The following is a 17,937-nucleotide window of genomic DNA, read 5'->3' as shown; positions in this document are numbered from 1 at the left end:
TGTCAACAATTGTCATCTGTATAGTAAAGTATCTATAATTTTCTGCGTATGAAAGTATCTCTATCGTTATCTACGTGAGAAAGCAGTAAGTGCACAGCTATCAAGAAAAACGCAAGCACGCCAGATAATTGATTATTGGTGTGCCGCAGAAAAATGCCCCAAATGCACCCTTTCTTAAGTATTGGGTTCTAAACAAGCGAGAGGTTAAACAAACCAAGCTTTTGTTGAGCCAACATGGTCAAAATACAAAAACCTAACTTCAAATCTGTGATGAAGCACAAATATAATAAGGTTTAGGTAGGTTTCTGGCTAAAAAAAATTTTTAATGGAAGCTTTACCTCTGCTTTTCCTCGTTGTATCAGTGAATGTGTCATCACAAAATTTGTTGGCAATCGAGTTGTCATGTGATCATTTATTAGTTTAAACTACATTAATGTTGCATTTGGTGTTGCTTCAAAGAAACTCGAAAAAAACATATTAAGCAGATCTATTGTGAGAAAATTGCACATTAGCTGATGTGCATATGTCTGTTGTGTGGGTAAACTTCATTGTAAGATCATTGCTGCTGCTCCTCAGTTTGGCTTTCCCCACAGTTAGGTAGCCATGACACCCAATAAAGGGGCAATGACATCCAATTTTCCATCATAACCTGTGTTATGCAGGTTAATCCATGTGTGTTCACAAACAGGCTGGCAAAATTTTAGCACATTTAATCGAGTGCCTAATTTATAATCGAATATTTTTTTATAAACACGCGGGCTATTTGAGTGTCCTGCTGCACTGTTGCACTCGCTAGGCATGACGCAACAAGCTACTAGTTGTGCTACTGTTTGCAGTCCAGCGAATGATATTGTTCTGTGGTCAGCTGCACGTGAAATTGAGGTAACTTGGATTTTCCCAGCTTGGCAAATTTAATGATTCGCAGCAGCTGGAACTTAGAAACTGTTGGCTCTTCTCCTTCCAGCTTGTGATGTCACACACGCCGTGGCAAAATGGCAGTCACCAGCGGTGGGCGGATTTCACTGCTGTTGAATTATATGACTTGTCATGCCCTGAAACATTCTTTTACGACACGCTTTTCTTATCTTTATGGCCATAATAGACCGTCTACTAGCAGTCTCCGCTGAAAACCATGAATAGTTGAGTAACCGTGTCATTGCCCCTTTAAGAAAATTCCTTTTGGAACTTAGCTTTGGATCCTCTTCACGAGTCATTCAATATTGACATTATGAGAGGCGCCATAGAAAAAAAGTTGTGGCGTTTTTCAGATTTTGGCCATTTATGATGCCCAGTTCTCACTATGGAAATACCAGGCAAGACAGCGGCTCGAAGTGTTGATAGGAAGACAAATCGTCTTGTTGAAATGTCAGGTGCTGGAGCATTTTTTGTACGACAGTGTCTCATTTGTGCGTGCTACGAATGACAAATTCATTATCACACGAACCTAATTTGGGTTTTATCGAGCACACACTCACACAGACAAGAACTTGTCCAGTCCAAAAGCACTTGTTTTTTGGGGAAGTTTGTGCTTAGACCGCTTAGGTGTGCTTTCCTGTAGCACAAGATACATTTCCTGAAAAGTAAAACAAAAAAGAGAAGAAAATTAAGTGCTGGTTTTGTCTCTCTTCTATTCCCCTTTTCATGAAATGTATTTTCATGGCTATAAGGTACCATTACAAGGTACAGTGTGGCCTGTCCCCCTTGTGGGTATAGGCCAAGATCTTCTAGGTGACAAAACAAAATAAATGTATTTTGCATAATATGAAAGCATATCTAAGCAAATTTGTCTAGTGTCAACCTTCATTGACCAATGTTCAGGAGTGCCTTAAAAAAAAAAACATCTGGGAACTAAATACCTGCATAACATTCATCCAAGGAGCGCATTGGTTTGCTTTGTAGGCAGTATAACTTAGAGCACTGTTGCCTTGGCGATGGCATTCCTTATTGCTGGTTGCTTTAGGGAGTGCACTAAACTGTTAAACCTGTGACGGTTTGAAAAAAATTACACTTTGTATATTGCCACTGGGGCATAAAATATTTCGTCATAAATTGAAATGCATTGCATCTTCACACCAGAAATGTGGCAATCGTAGGTATGTCTTGGCAAGTTAAAGGCCTGATAAGTCACTGATGCCATTGATGAACTTTCATTGCAATTTGTTCACACTTCAGTGCTTCTAAATGTTACCTGCGAGCATTCTTACTGATGTAAGAATGCTCACAGGTAACTTTTAGAAGCACTGATGACTTACTGATGTAGCAACGCTCACAGGTGCATCACCAGTATCCACTATGGCCAATGCATAGGCACATACAGTTTCTGCTATGCATGTAGTGTGCGTAAAAGCCATCATGAGTAGCGCAACGAGACAGAACAACAGGAACAAACGAGCACAAATACCGACTTGCTCAACTGTGGACCTTCACGTAGTGTGCCTTGTCAAAATGGCTGATTTGGCAAGTTGGTGATTCACAATAGTTGAACTGCGAATATGTAACTTTAACAAGAACTTAGAAAGACGAGGACTTGCTCTTGTTTCCCCAAGTCCCTTTTAAGTTACATGCTTCTATTTCATGGATCATGTATAGTGGACGTTTGTATGGGTGTATATTTTCTGGTACTCTATTGTGGTTTAATTTTTTTATTTGGTGCAGTGCTCACACTGTTAAAAATGAGGATTTAAGAAACACACAGGATAGTGCTTGTTTGTCCTGCACATTTCTCAGTCTTCATCTTGGTCTTCACGAGCACTGTAGCAACCAAAATGTGAGTGCATATATGTTGCGGTTTCACCTGATTGGCCTTGTCGTGCAGAGGCGTTTTTAAACAATTAAAGTTTACTTTGCACCGAATAGATGTGAAAGAGGACAATAAGATGACCTTGCTGTATGTAAGTACACGATTGGGATAAACTGTTGCACTTCTTTTTTGAGAAGAAACAGTGGTTGCTTCGTTACAAGGTGATTTTGTTGATGTGAAAGAGAGCAGTGCTGGCATAAACAAGTGTGAAGAGGCTTGAATCCTCACTCAAAATTTGTTCACACCACTGACATGGAGGTAAATATGCTACCCCATCAGCACCCTCTCCCGACCGCAAAAAAAAGAAAATCACGGCCGCGACTCCTTATAAATTGATCGTGAAATGAATTTTTGTTCCATAATTTACTGTTCCGCACATGCTAGTACTGGACAGAACAATCGTATTTCGCGGGTGCTTTTCTGCGGGACACACTGTTCCGAAACCAGAACTAAATGCACATTAGCGCAGCATCGTCAATTTGCAACTAACGCTCAGTAACATATTGGGCGATCCCAAGTGACTCGTGTCATTGTATCAATACTCGAGCGTTCAAAGAACAAGAATCACATGCAAAGAACAGCTTTCACTATCATCACCGTAGTTCGCGTAGCTGGCGGTCTGGCGCTAGCCACCGCCCCTCATTCAATCGGGTACCGACCGCGAGCGAAGTATTGGTACGTTATCAAGCACGGCAAGATCGTCTCTAATCGTCGCTCAATAAGCACGTGCATTTCGCCATTGAAGCCACCCGATCGACTCTCTTCCGTCCGCGGTTCGGTCACCCCTGGACACTGCTCGGGCATGGCGGGAACGGCGAAAGCCATCAAAGTGAGTGTGCGACTGCGACGTATAATGCCCGCGGCAGATGCCAAGCGATCGTCGATGATCTTTGCAGATCGGCATCATCGGAGGCAGTGGTCTCGACAACCCGGACCTCTTGGAAAACCGTCAGGAGCACAAAGTGACCACGCCATTCGGAGAGGTACGGCTAGAATCAACTACGTGCGATCGTGCTTTGCTTCGTGGCAACACATCAGCTGCTCGCGTCTGCATGATATTGATGATATACCATGACAGCACGCGGCATTTTCGATCGCGATCGAGCCCAGTCCAGATTACGAATCTTCGTTGGTTACTATCCAGTGCTTGCACGGAGAATTAGCTAATCGCAATCGAGAAATGAACCAGGTCGTACTGGATTGTGATATGGAATCTCCTGAACACAGCCAAAGAACAGGAGTGAGAAGTATAGACAACGAAAAGGTAGTTTGAATCTATTTCTATCAAGATCTTAATGTAAGTGAAATTATAAAATTTTAAAAAACTGAAGAAAAGCAAGATAATATTGCTGTCATCATTCATAGCAGTGAATAACATATTAATTTCATTTGTTTAACATGCTTGAATGAGATGTGATGTCGAAGGCTCTATTCTCGTTTTACCACATGCTGCTCCTCTAAATATGCATTATATTATTTCTTTCATGCCATGTTATGTAGCTTTTAAGTTTACATCTACGATGGCACCGAACAAAATTTTAAGTTTGAACTGTTTGATTGATATGTGGGGTTTAACGTCCCAAAACCACCATATGATTATGAGAGACGCCGTAGTGGAGGGCTCCGAAAATTTCGACCACCTGGGGTTCTTTAACGTGCACCCAAATCTGAGCACACGGGCCTACAACATTTAGTTTCAACTGTTTGCAGACACATATGATGATTCCTAGAAGTTCGGCAGCTTGGGCTAGTTGGTATGGCATGACGATAGTTATAGCACGAGAACAAAACGACGACACAGAGACAAGAAGGACATACAAGGCACGAGCGCACGTGTCTTTCGTGTTCTTCTTCTCTCTGTGTCGTCGTTTTGTTCTCGCGCTATAATTATCGTCATGATTCCTCGCTCTAGGGATGCAAATATCCTTCAATTCAACCGATTGATCAGGTATTTAGATAGCGGCAAAAGGACAAATCCGAGGTCAAAATGCTGACGAGTGCAATTGGTATGAGTTGTGTTATTGTGTCTAGCTTCAATAAATCTTCCACCTGTGTTGCACCGTAAAACGGATCTATTAGAAGTTAATAGAACACTTGCACAGTGTCAAATGTAAGCCAGTGCTCTTGCTTTAGTGACTGGCTGTAGCGTTATGCTTGCAAGGGCAATGTACATAACAATTTTTATTCCTGTTAATGGCAACTGCATTATCAAATGGACCATGCGTTCTAAATTACTAGTGCACCGAGCCACGAGCACAGACAACAAAACTTCAGTGGTTAGTCAACTTTGATAAACTATTGTAGCACCTACTAAGAGATCAAATGTTGCTTCAAACCGTTACACTTGATCAAGTTTGTATTCCTTGAATAAGTTCATAACAGAAGAGAAAGACTCTCTTATTTTCCTAGTTATTTTTCCTTTAACAGGGAGTTTTCGTATAGCATATGCAAAGCATTGCGTATGCTATCCATTGTGGTCGCTGCCACTGAGCATGTGTCATAACACTTACCACCATTAGTGTTTGCGGTCAGCTCCCAAGAAATCAGAATAGCGTGCGGCCCGCAAAGCCCCTTTACGGTGATCTTTAAGAGATCCCGCGCTGTGACAGACAACGCTATTCGAAAACTTATATGGTGGCCGTATGCAAACGCTACTCCCGCTAACTCAGTCTATACTATTCAAAAACTCCCTAGTGTGTGTATTCAGTCCTGTGCACGAATAAAGCCAGACGCATGTTGGTCGTTTTTCAATTCCAGACTGACCCATACTTCATTACGCTTACATGTGCTGTGCAAATCATCATGATGGAGACGCATGAAGGGTGTAATAATTCTGGTGTTCCTTACCGTGCAACTGCAACAGGCTGCATGCAAACAGTGTTCTTTACAACCAGCCTCCCATATGAAATGAGCAGGATTTCGATGCTGTAAGCACCGATCGTTGTTGAATGTTCAATTCAGTAAGAGACCAATGAGATGTTCACCTCTTGCATAACTAATGCTCTAGCTATAAGTACCTGTGTAAGTTTCAACTCATCTCCAGACTGCAACAATGTGTTGAAAGGGGTTGGAACGGCTAGCTTTATCTGCTACAACAGTGGTCAACTTCTGCTCTTGTGACGGAGAGAAATCTGGACATGCCCTGCATGAAATTCACACCGCTTTGCTCAATTAGTGCTACAACTGAAGCCAATTCACATGACTAATGGATTGTCTTGCAGCCCTCTGATGTTCTTATAAGCGGACGGATTGGTGATGTCGGCTGTGTGCTGTTGGCAAGGTGAGGTCCTTCACTAGGATATACCATTGACTCTCTTAGAGAACAAGGCACAAAGACATATGACCACGCAGTGTGCTCTCACCTCCTGTGTAACATTTGGATCCATTGCTATGGTGTAAATATACCAGCTAGCTCCGATGAAACCGTTGTCAACTTGAGTTTATGTTATGTGTAAAGCGCCAACATGTAACAGCAGCACCAGGAAAGGAGAACACGTGGGCAAGTGCTTGTTTCTTCATTGAGATAAGTTTGTTCCATTCACTTTAACTTTCTTTCTTATGATTGGTTGTTATGAGCATTTACTACCATTATGCACTTGCACAATCTTTCAAAATGTAAACTATTCTGACAGAGTAATGAAGGTTTTAGTTGATAGCGAAGAATTTTTTTGTGTCCGAGTGTTCTACTCAATTTCTCGTCTCTATTCTCATGCTTCAAGATATCAACACAATAGTTTATTTGCCAGCATGAATTGGCATCTTCTTTGCACCACTTGTGCTTCCTCAACTGCACTCAACAACATCTACTCGTGCAGTAACCAGCTCAAACTGAAAAATGTATTGTTTGAAAATTCTCTTTATATTAATTTACAATAAGAACTAAATTACTCTAAATGGAATGAAATGAATCCTCTTTTTAGAGGGCTTTTTTGTTCGGTTTTTTCTCGACATGTCATAATGCCACAGTGTGTCACCTTGCAGGCGTCGGCAGAACGGAATTACCATATTTTGATCCGTTGAAGTGTCAATTGATTTGCCCTCTCATTGTAGTTAGCTAGCCTCATGGTAGCACTAAGCCTATGAGCCTATAATATATGAGTGTATATTAAGGTTTTTCACTTAAAAAGAGCACGACAGTGACTATCAGAGGTGATGCATTTTACGTGGAATTAAAGATAGCACAAATAACTTGACACATTAAACAAAAGAAACTACTAAGGGCAAGCACCATGTACTTTGCAGTTGTCCTACATACACTTTGTAGTGAATGCATCAAACTACATATTTGCACTATCTATAGCACTAAGTATGTGAATAATTTTTATCTAGGTTTTAAATGTCTTTTTGCTATATTGTTTATTTAGTTAGTTAAAACGTAATGAAGAATCGTAAGCTCTGCCCACAGAGCCACAGTGCATCTGCCCATCACATCTGAAATACAGTTGTGTAGGCTGGCTTACATTAGAACTGCGAGTACTTTTTATCGGCAAGTGTAAATGCTATGCACATAGATAATTAATGGCTTGTTGCTGCGACCTAAATAAATTACGTTTTGCTCAGTGGCGATGGCAGAATACCTGATTAAATCTAGCAGTTCGTTCGAATTTCTGCCCTAAAACCACTGGCACACACCTGAATCTGTGTGAGAAAACTGACTATAAATTCTTGGAGAAATGCTTGATGTCACGAAAATGAGCTAGTGGTACTGGATTTAGGCTTTAAGCAAGTTCTCTGTGGGAGGGGCAAAGCGATGGCTCTGGGTTGGAACTGAGTGAATGGATTTTCAATGAATGAACAGGATTTTTTTACTTATGTCGGAACTGACTACACTCAAACCTCAATATAATGAACCAGGATATAACGAAATATTGGTTATAACAAAGTAAATGAAGAATAATCTTTCAATAGATACAGTTTTAGAAATTTACTTTATAACGAATCTTCAGGTATAACGAACTTAATGTGTGAGATGAAAGTTTGCTATAATGAGGTTTGAGTGTGTCATTATGTTTGTCCATGCTAAACTCCCTCAATTGTACGCAGGCACGGCCGCCAGCACTCGGTGATGCCGTCCAAAGTTAACTACCGGGCCAACATCTGGGCGCTCAAGAAAATAGGCTGCACGCACGTCATTGCTACGACCGCCTGCGGCTCCCTGAATGATCGTGTGAAGCCAGGCCACATTGTTCTTCTCGACCAGTTTCTAGACAGGTATGCATTATGATGACAGCACCCGAAGAGCATGAAATGGCAAAACTTGCGCCTGAAATTGCCGCACATTTTCTGTGACATGAGCAGGTAGATTATGCTTGCACACACTTTTATTTTCGGTCAGAAGGAACTGCACCTTTCATGACTTGCTACCTAAAAGCCAGAGGTGTCAGTTTGGTGGAACAACCTTATAATTGCTGGCCACCTTAATAAAATACAATACATGCCAATCAGAGGAATGCAAATCATTTTAAAATGTACAAATTCTGGCAAACACATGATGTGGTTCACGCTATCAACATTTCTAAATGCGAGTGATTAGTAAAGAATGACCTTTTAACATTGCTTAAATTTTCTTTAAAGAACTAGTGAGAATGTCTGCAATAGCATTCTTGCCATAAACTTGTTTTTGAAACATTGTTGCATGTTTTTGTTTTTGTTGATTGTAAAAAAGAAAGTTTTAAAGCGTTTTTTATGTGCGGCTTGTGCACAAACGCTTCTTTCTTGTCGGGGAGCCCTGTGCAATATGTGCTGTATGTATATTTTGGGGAGGGGGGGGCACCATCGTTTTTGCTGGTGCGCAACTCTGGTCGCCAGGACATCCTCAACTGTCTAATCAGCTTTTCCTTTTCCTAGTCTCTCGTAATAATTTTTTATATTGTTACAAATAAAACAAATGCGTGAAAGGATGGTTGAATGAATGATTACCTGTGCTATGTAATGATCAATGTGCTTTGGTAAGCTTCACTGCAACATAACCTTCTAATGCGGTGAAGCATGTTAGCAATGTAATTGACCCTTTTGAAGACAAGCTGAGCTCCTTCACAGGGTTTGTACAGCTCCTATTGAAGGTGAGCTTGGCTCGTCCAATATTTATAATAATAATATTCGGTGTTTAAGGTCTCAAAATCACGATTTGATTACGAGACGCCGTAGTGAAGGGCTTTGAAAATTTCGACCTCTTGGTATTCTTTGACGTGCACCTAAAGCTAAGTACTCGGGCCTCAAACATTTTTGCCTCCATCGATAATGCAGCTGCCCCAGCCGGGATTTGATTCCATGACCTTTGAGTTAGCAGTCGAACGCCAGAACCACTAGACCACTACGGCGGGGCTGGCTCATCCAAGCTTAAAGAAGCGTTTAGAGGCACTGGAATCAGGCTGCTTTGATCTAGTTTGATTTAGTTGTTTTTGGCCTGAACAGATGGGGCTGAAAGGAATATTAAAACACGCTCAAAGCATGCATCTTGGTCGAAAAAGGACTCTATTCTGGCAGCCTGAATTTGCAGATGCAGTCCTCTACTGTATGTGAGCAACGTGTGCATGCTGGCAGAAACATTGTTTGGAAACAAAAAAAAGAGGAGGTTTTGTGGAGTGACGAATTTTGATTCTCCTGCAAATGTGGTAGCGACTCCACAGAGCCGGATATTGTTTTTTCTAAATCCTCTGATTTGCACGACGACCACTTCTCAACTTATTGGCATTAAAATGGTGATGGGTGTAAACAAACCCCAACAGGTGCATTTGAGGCTTTCTTTCACAGCCTGCCTTGTTCTTTATTTTTTATTTTGAAATAGACATTTTCTGTACTGTAAGCAGGAAAAGTTACGACAGTTTCCATGGTGCAGAGCAGTGAAGCCACTCCTTTGCATTAAAAAAAAGACTCGCAGTCTCCTATCCATCCACCTCAGACAACTCGAAGAGAAATGTCATCTTCCTTTTCTTCTCAGTCCATGTATATAAGGCAGCAGGGAACACGAGCCATTGCTTTACATGCCACCGTCAAGCGCAGCCTTGATTTTCTCCTTTTGAGGTGCCACACAAGTCACACAAGTTCTGGCATGATGCCATGCCAGCACTTGTGTGACTTCGTGATGACGTCACAAATTTCTGATATCTGCGATGTCATGGTGATGTCACTATGTGTCGACGATTTATTGCATCACTCGTCCCTGGCACCGCATGGCGGTCATCGCAGAAAGTTAAATTTCCCATTTGATGAGGCGACTAAGGCTTTGGCCTTAATTTATCTTGTCTATCTTGCAAATAAACTACGTTTGAATAGTCTTCTTAGTTGTTTCCCGACACCTAGAATCAAGTAGGCCAATAAAATAAGGTGTACTTTTCTGTTGTTTTCGTAAAAAAAAGCTGTAAAAATAGGGTTAAGTAACAGCTGTGCAGGAAACCTCCAAGACACCTTTATTATTATATTCAATTGCTGATACATCTAACTGTTTTGTGATCTCCTTCAGATTGTACAGGTATGCAACAATTCAAGAGTAATTTGTGATGGATGTGGTTGGGGGGCGACTTGTGCAGAACGACCAAGCGGGCAACGACCTTCTACGACGGCGAGAGAGGCTCCCCGAAAGGCGTCTGCCACATACCAGCTGCAACACCTTTCCACGAGGGTCTTCGCCAGGTTTGTTAGCATTAGCAGTGTTGTCGTAGTTAAAAAAAAAAAACCTACAAGTTTGTGCAAAGCCTCCCACATTCATATTCGAATAACTGCAAAAGGTACACATCTTGTGTTGTTTTTTCAGAAGCTACGAATTTGAACCCTTTTAGACATGGTTTATGAAGAACTGTCTGTAAATGCATTAAATTTATGCAATGTCATTTTGAGAGAATCAATATTCAATTGCTATAAAAATAATATATTACATTAATTAATGTGTTAACATTACATTAATGTGTTTCACAGTACTTATTCATTTTTTTGCCAAATGTGACATGGCAGGTTAAATTTTTTATTGCTGATGTGAATTCTTCAGCTGAATGTAGTATTTCTGAAAAAAGTTGTTGAAATTGTTTTGCAAGTTGACCATAAAGTGACGGAAAATTGATATTTGTTGCTACATTTACAAGGCCGAGTAACTCAAACACAAATTCTAAAATGAAAGGTTATACTACTGTTAAAAATTATCTGTTGCAATAAGTGTCTGTGTTGTTAGCAGACTCACAGAAGTAGGTGCGCAAAGTGGTGTCAAGTAGGAACTTCGAGAAAGAAAAGTCACCTTTGCAATCCAGTCGGAACTGTCTAGCCGCGCACGACTTTGAAACGTCGTTTGCTCCTCAACATTCTAGTCTGGACTTGTAACTCCTCGTGTGACGGGCTGGCATCCAATGAACCGGATTCCGATCCGGCTGTCTCGCAGCACCTCCTCCGAATGACCACTAGACTAACTTGCCGCTGGAAAACTACTGCGCACTTCCATAGCACAAGCAAACTGCACAGGTGCGTGCACTAAAGCATTCATTTACGAAAAGGAAGCCCATCTAGCAACTCAGTCAGTTTATTCTAAGACTGCCATGGGTAAACCACAGAAATTGAAGACACCAGATGAACAATGTGCATACAATGCTGTTTGCAAGGAACAAATTCGTTTTGCTGAAAATGTTTGTTGAACCAATCACAGTCTACCACAATGACCAGAAAGGGATTACTCTAGAATAATAAAGCGTATTTCCCCATCAGCACGTGCAGTTTTGATACAACTTTACCCCAGATTCACATTCATAGGGTGGGATTCCGGCCAATTTTTAAAAAAGTCGCATTGAAAACAACTTCAACACGCTTGTAGTTGCATTCACTGCCTCGGTTATTTCAGGTTCTGATCAAGACCATGCGAGCCATGAAGATCGAGTTCCACGACGCAGGCACTGTGGTGACCATCGAGGGCCCACGCTTCTCAACCCGCTTCGAGAGCTGCCTCTTCCGCTCCTGGCACTGTGACGTCATCAACATGACCACCGTGCCCGAGGTGCCGTGAACTTTTCGTCACTTTGCCACTGTTCTTTTGCAATGCAGCGCCACTCTCGATGCTGGTGACGCCAGGAGTGCTAGCTCAAAAACGACTGTCATGTGAATCGAGTTAATGCTGGCAAGCTATGTCCTTGTAACGAGAGCTGGCACGTGGGTGCGCAATGCAGGTGGTGCTTGCCAAGGAAGCCGGCCTGCTGTATGCCTCTATTGCCCTGGTGACCGACTACGACAGCTGGCGACTGGACTTGCAGCATGTGAGCCATGTAGTAGTTCGTAACTGCCTGTTTTGCTGTGAACAGTCGTGGACAGCCAAACAATAAGACATGTGTTCGAGAGCAGCTGCATTGCACGGTATCTGTGAAGAGTACTGGCCAATATGAATGTTTTTAGAGCATTCTCAATTGCCAATACATCGCCTTCGCTACATCGCCATACATCGCCTTGACATTTGCCCAATTTTAAATCAAACCATTTTTACATCTCAGTATCTCATTCTTAGCCCCAAAATGTCACAGTAAACACCTTGCCACCGGACAGCCAAGCGTTAAACGACACGAAGTGATGACAGATTTCTAAATTTATACACTAGCTAATCCTAGCTGTTGGGGCTGTGAGTAGCAATTGTGAGTTCGGATCGAAGCGTGCAGCTGTGTTTGTGCGGGCTCTGCTACTTTGCCGTCTAATTGCAATCGCTAGTGGCACTAATGGTAATCAATGCAATAATTCAAATATTACGAGTTGCAGGGGAAACAGACCCGACGTATCCTTGTAACCTAGCATGTATGAACAAGCTTTTATCTGTCAATACTGCAATCAAATGATTATTTTCTCATCTAAGGCTCTGTTCTGCTGTGTCAGGATAGAGCTTGCATACCACTCTGTAACAACATTTTAGCACAAGAACAATGAAGGTGACGTCACTTGTGCCTTGTCATTTTGTTTCCCTTGCGTTAAACAGTTATTTGCATGCATGCGCACCAATTAGCCTGTTCATGCATTGTCCATATAACTTGTAGTTCTGGCAAGGCTGCAAGTTACTTGCAAAGTGGATTTTAATTGGAGTGGGCAAATTTGGCCACTTCAAATATTCAAACATTGCAGTAATTGAATTTGCTTTGACACTTATCTAGATTGTTTAAAATTTGGAAACATTCGAAAATAATGAATTTAGGCATATTAATGCACACATAGACCCTTGTAAATGGGGCTTCACCTGCAGTCTACGTGTGCTGTGCTGTCAGTAGACTCTCAGTAATCAGAACCTGAAGGGACCAGGAAAATATGTTCCATTTAACAGGAGTTTCGTTTATTGTGAGGTGAACATAGATGCAGAATACAAGCGTGAAACCAGGGGTAGCAAAGGCAGTGGTTCCGTTTAAGCGGAGTTCCGTCTAACAGATTTTCGTTTACCGAGAGCCTACTGTACCTATCCAGAGAAATGTATCCAGTAAAATGTATGCATTACGTTCCATTCAATTTTTATATTTCTAATTTAAAAGTGTGTTATGTGGGCTTAGATGTGCCTAAGTAGTATGTACAATGGAATGTATTGTACCAGTTATCACTTATACCTAACTGCTTTACAAATCTTGCTACTATTCAAGGTTGCTTCCTCTTCAAACCTAGAGTGCCATTCACTCATGGCTAGTTTCGATTCCTAAAAATATTATGCAAGTTAGTTGGGTCATGATGAAAATGATCACTTTTCTTAATAATATGCAATACATACTACTTGAACTATTCAACTTGGGAGTTATTAGACCACATCACTATTCGCTTCCAACCTCAAACTTACTATTCGCCCGTCCCTAAATCTTAACCCTCTGCGACAAGGCGTGTTAATTTGCAGACATGACTTCCTTTTGCCATTTTTGTGCACTGTTGGTGACAAAGAGGGCACAAACACTGAGTTAATGATAAATGAGGCATTTTCGCTCCCTAAATTCGTTATGTTTTAGTTGAAATATCTTGCTACACACGATCGCTTTGGTGAAGGCAGATGTTTTGGAAAGGAATTTCAAAATATTTTTTTCTTTACAGTTTTAGAAATGCTCGCTACCAGATAACTGTCGCATGTAATTTTAGTGGGTTATGTAAATTCAAGGCATTTTAGTAGGTAGTCAATCGTAAGCTTCACAGAGAGACTATGCAGGAGGTCACTGGGTCACATGGGGTAGACCATAAATGCTGTGCCTTGTGGTCATGCGCAGGTGGACGTGACAGCGGTGCTAGAGACGATGAAGTGCAACAGTGCTGTAGCCCTAAAAGTCCTGCGTGCTGCGCTGCCCAACATTGCCGCCATTGACTGGAGTGATGCCATAAAGGAGGCACAGGTGTGTTTGTGTGTGTGCATCCCAATTAGTGATGGTGCATTTTAGGGGTCACGTTTGAGTGCTCTTGCAGCGCCCTATACATCATTCTGCTGATAAAAGGTGGTGCTTGGTGCATTTTAGGGGTCACGTTTGAGTGCTCTTGCAGCGCCCTATACATTCTGCTGATAAAAGGTGGTGCTAGAAATGAGAAAATGAAAAATAAATGCCTCGGGCCTTCAAGAAAAAAAGCTTTGCTGGTAAACAAATGTTATAAATGAAGCACACGCATTGTAAACTGTGATGCTTCTCAACTTGTATAGAGAGCTTGTGCTGAAGGCACATACAGCAGATGAGCAGTAGGCAATTCACGATTTCTTTAAAAGGTCTGATCAGTAACAAATGGCCAATAAACTCGTAGACCTTACACCTCTGCCTTTTGTTCATTGTTAGGGTTTAAAAACACTTTTAAAAAATTCAAACGTGCCCAGAATCATATATCTGAGATTTTCTGATAATTCAAACAAAATTCAGAGGTTCCTTTGAGTTTGAATTAACGATAGTCAACTGTATTGTTGCAGTTAGATGGGTCAGGACAAATGTGCCCATTTTTTTTTCGTAATAAGTGATTCTGTATCCTATTCGAAATCAATTCAAAAGTGTTTCATCAAAATCACTGTTCGCTTCGAACCTAAAAGTCGCTATGCGCAAAAGCCTAGTCAGGAGTATGTATACTATACACAGCTCGCTGACTGAAAGAATTCCAATTGAAATTGAACACAGAGGAAATGAAAGTATGCGTCTTACATGGCCATAGATTGTCGTTCAATTTGTGAGCACTGTACATGCAGCTGTTCATATGTGCAGATGGTCTGTTGTGTGCAATACGAGCGAGAAGAAGTGGGCATATAGCATGTAACCCTAAAAATAGTGTGGTTGTGGCTGCTGTTAGCACTCTAACAATGGCAGCTGGTGTCATGCAATCAACTGCTCACAATGACAAGGCATCACAGTGTTATTTCTGTAGCTCTGCGCAAGATACCGCGGTTATCTGTTTTTTCCTGTTCACTTCTTTTTGTGTCACACCGAATGCAGGAAAACGAGAATAATAAAGAGACCACTGCTCCTTGCTATGCAGGTGTGCTACTACAGACACTATAGTATCAATGGGTTGTCAGAGTGCTGCTTATTCTGTTTTTGGCAGCACAAGTGTCAATCGAATTGGGGTTTGAGACTGCTTGCCATGCACGTGTTCCCATTCGTTTTGTTCATGACAGTACACTATACAGAATAGGTCCTCAAAGCTCTGTCTTCATGCGCAGAAATGGCGTAAAAGTCACGTGTCAGCCTTGCATGTAAAAGGTCTGCGATTCGAATCCCGGTGCCGTGCAATTTCTCCCATGATTTTAAGAAATGCCCGTGTTGATGCAATTCTACAGAGATACTTCAGAAACTATAGCACACTAACGAACATGAGGCAAGATGAAGACAGAACAATCGCTTTATCTAATCAACATCTTGTCCTGTAATTACGGTAATATATGGGGTTTAACGTCCCAAAACCACCATACGATTATGAGAGATGCAGTAGTGGAGGGCTCCGGAAATTTCGACCACCTTGGTTTTTTTTAACCTTGTCTTGTGTTAGTACACTATGATTACTGAAGTACAAGGTGGTGTGGCACACTACCAGCATGCCAAACATCCTTCCTTCTGAAGTTCCATAAAGTAGCCTGGGATGCAAACTTGTACTGGTGACCACACACAGCCGGCAATGCACTCCCTCACAAATATGGCCAAATTCTGTATAGAATGCTATAAATTTTTTGCCATTATGTAGCCATGATGCACTGCAACGTTTGAAGACTTGATTCCCAGCCATCACTGCATTTTTGTATGTAATTAAATGTAAAAAATGGCTGCACGTTGTCAAAATTAAGAGTGTCACAATTGCATCACGGTTTTAACACAGTTTACTTTTGACGTTTCATTAGCTTCATTGTCTGATGGCCTCAAAAGCAGGCTGCAGCAGCGTGTACAACTTAAATAGCAAAAATTCAACAAAAAAATAACGAACGATACGTTCCAGTTACCAAAAACATGCCTGCACAACATGGCACTGAAATTATGTACTGTAGTGGACAAATTAAACGAAAACAAAGAATCTCGTAATTGTCTATAAGTATGAACTTGGGAACACAATATCACGGTGGTGATCATGCAGTTGTAAAAAGGGCCCTTCACTCTGTGTGCAAGGCAAAATTGTGTCAACAAAAACTAAAGAATGCGAGTTAGCCCTACCTTTTTCCTATTATAATTGTCCATGACTGTACTTGCCATTTGCAGTGCATTATGAAGCAGTAGCATTTGTGGCGATATCCTTGTCCGCTGCCTTGTTTTCACTTGCATGCACTGTATCTCACTCTTGCAGGAAGAGGCCGATCGGGCGGTGATGAAGTGAAGCGGGAAGACTCGATTCGCTGTTCATATTTATATATATATATATCTTTTTTTGGTTATTGCGCGACACACAACAATGCTAATCTGTACACTGCTAGACAAATAAAACAGATGGAATGTGGGACCCAAAGCCGGAGGAGTGGCCTCCCCTGTGCTTAGAGCCGCACGTGCGTGTCTGCCATGTCAATGCAGATCTTGAAGTACACGTACGGGTAGTACTCCTGCTGACCCATATTCAAGCCCGGAATTTCCTGCACATGAGCAACCAAAGACATTGTTCTCATAACGTTGACTGAGTTCCTAAGTACACAACCTCAAGCATGCCTACAATGAAATATAAATACTCTAAAAGCTCGCTAATTCAGATTTTACTACCAAAAATTGTCAGAATTAACTGAATGCTGAATTGTTGAAAGTATAGTAAAGCCAATAAATACTGTCTATTACATCAATGTGCTTTTTTTTCTTGAGGAATGTGCAAATGCAGTAATCATTTCGCATAAGAGCAGTCCAAAAGGCGCAATTATCATCAGAGACTTCGTTCACCACGTAAACGCGGCTTAAGACCTGTGCGTCTCAATCCGAAATGTGCTCTGAACCCATACTTAAGTGTATACCAACAATGCGACTGTGGATAGAAATCCTGCCTTTCTGAGTGTCTATGGCCGTTTCCACTGACCCCAAACATCATTTTTGTTTCTTTGTGTTGCACATTTGCAGCGCTTCTCACTTGGCGTGCTCCAAACATCGCCCGAATAAACTGGTCTGCTGCCAGATATGACCGAATTATTGAGAGTTTTATGCCATTAATGCACGTACTGGCCAGTACCAGAGAGCAACTATAAAATGTTTCCAAATTAATGAGTGTTGAATTAATGAGCCCTTTCTGTACTGCAAAGCACATTTAAAACTGTGGAATATGTTTTAAAAAATGTGCCTTGTTATGTGTAAAACGGATATGACAGTTATTTGATGTACAACTTGCATTGCGTAAAAGCATAAGGGGGCCATGTCCAGCTGGACTCAATAACTTTTGTTCAAGTGAGTTTTGAACATATACTATTTCATTCTGCTGCTAATGGATTTGATTCTAGATTATGATGTGCTAATCTACTAGGTACTTTCTCAGTTTAAGTCTTGCTCCCAACTGTACTATAAAAAAACTGCATATTTGAAATTTACACGTCCCAGGCGTGACCGCAAACGAATCATTCACGCGGCACACAACGCCGATTCAGATCGCTCTGCAGCCACCACTCAACACAACAGGAGAGAACATTGGCGTCTCCCGCTAAAAAAATTTTAAACAAGATTTATAGCTCCTTTGTTGCACAAATCACTCCTTGGATGGCCGACATACAGTCACGTGATGCACAGTCTGTGAGCTTGGGT

General features: G+C 41.4%; 2 protein-coding genes across 2 annotated transcripts in view; one reads left to right on the top strand and one right to left on the bottom strand.

The window, feature by feature from the left end:
• Window positions 1-3,409: 3,409 nt before the first annotated feature.
• Window positions 3,410-16,675, top strand: LOC119181264 (S-methyl-5'-thioadenosine phosphorylase). Its single transcript, XM_037432469.2, has 9 exons — window positions 3,410-3,629; window positions 3,697-3,783; window positions 6,022-6,080; window positions 7,844-8,011; window positions 10,330-10,432; window positions 11,622-11,774; window positions 11,944-12,030; window positions 13,987-14,109; window positions 16,517-16,675. Exons 1-9 carry the CDS (start codon window positions 3,603-3,605, stop codon window positions 16,544-16,546), a joined length of 837 nt encoding a protein of 278 aa, XP_037288366.2. The 5' UTR covers window positions 3,410-3,602; the 3' UTR covers window positions 16,547-16,675.
• The window catches only part of LOC119181263 (V-type proton ATPase subunit Vha44), a 23,316-nt gene continuing 21,940 nt past the window's right edge, over window positions 16,562-17,937 (bottom strand). Inside the window, exon 13 of the mRNA XM_075884142.1 lies at window positions 16,562-16,796. Within this exon, the coding sequence (XP_075740257.1) occupies window positions 16,701-16,796 (96 nt within the window). The 3' untranslated portion in view covers window positions 16,562-16,700. The remainder of the gene's footprint in view (window positions 16,797-17,937) is intronic.

Source organism: Rhipicephalus microplus, unplaced genomic scaffold (assembly GCF_043290135.1).
Source record: "Rhipicephalus microplus isolate Deutch F79 unplaced genomic scaffold, USDA_Rmic scaffold_24, whole genome shotgun sequence".
Taxonomy (NCBI): domain Eukaryota; kingdom Metazoa; phylum Arthropoda; class Arachnida; order Ixodida; family Ixodidae; genus Rhipicephalus; species Rhipicephalus microplus.
The sequence above is the reverse complement of the archived record's forward strand: the minus strand, read 5'-3'. Positions and strand labels throughout refer to the sequence as shown.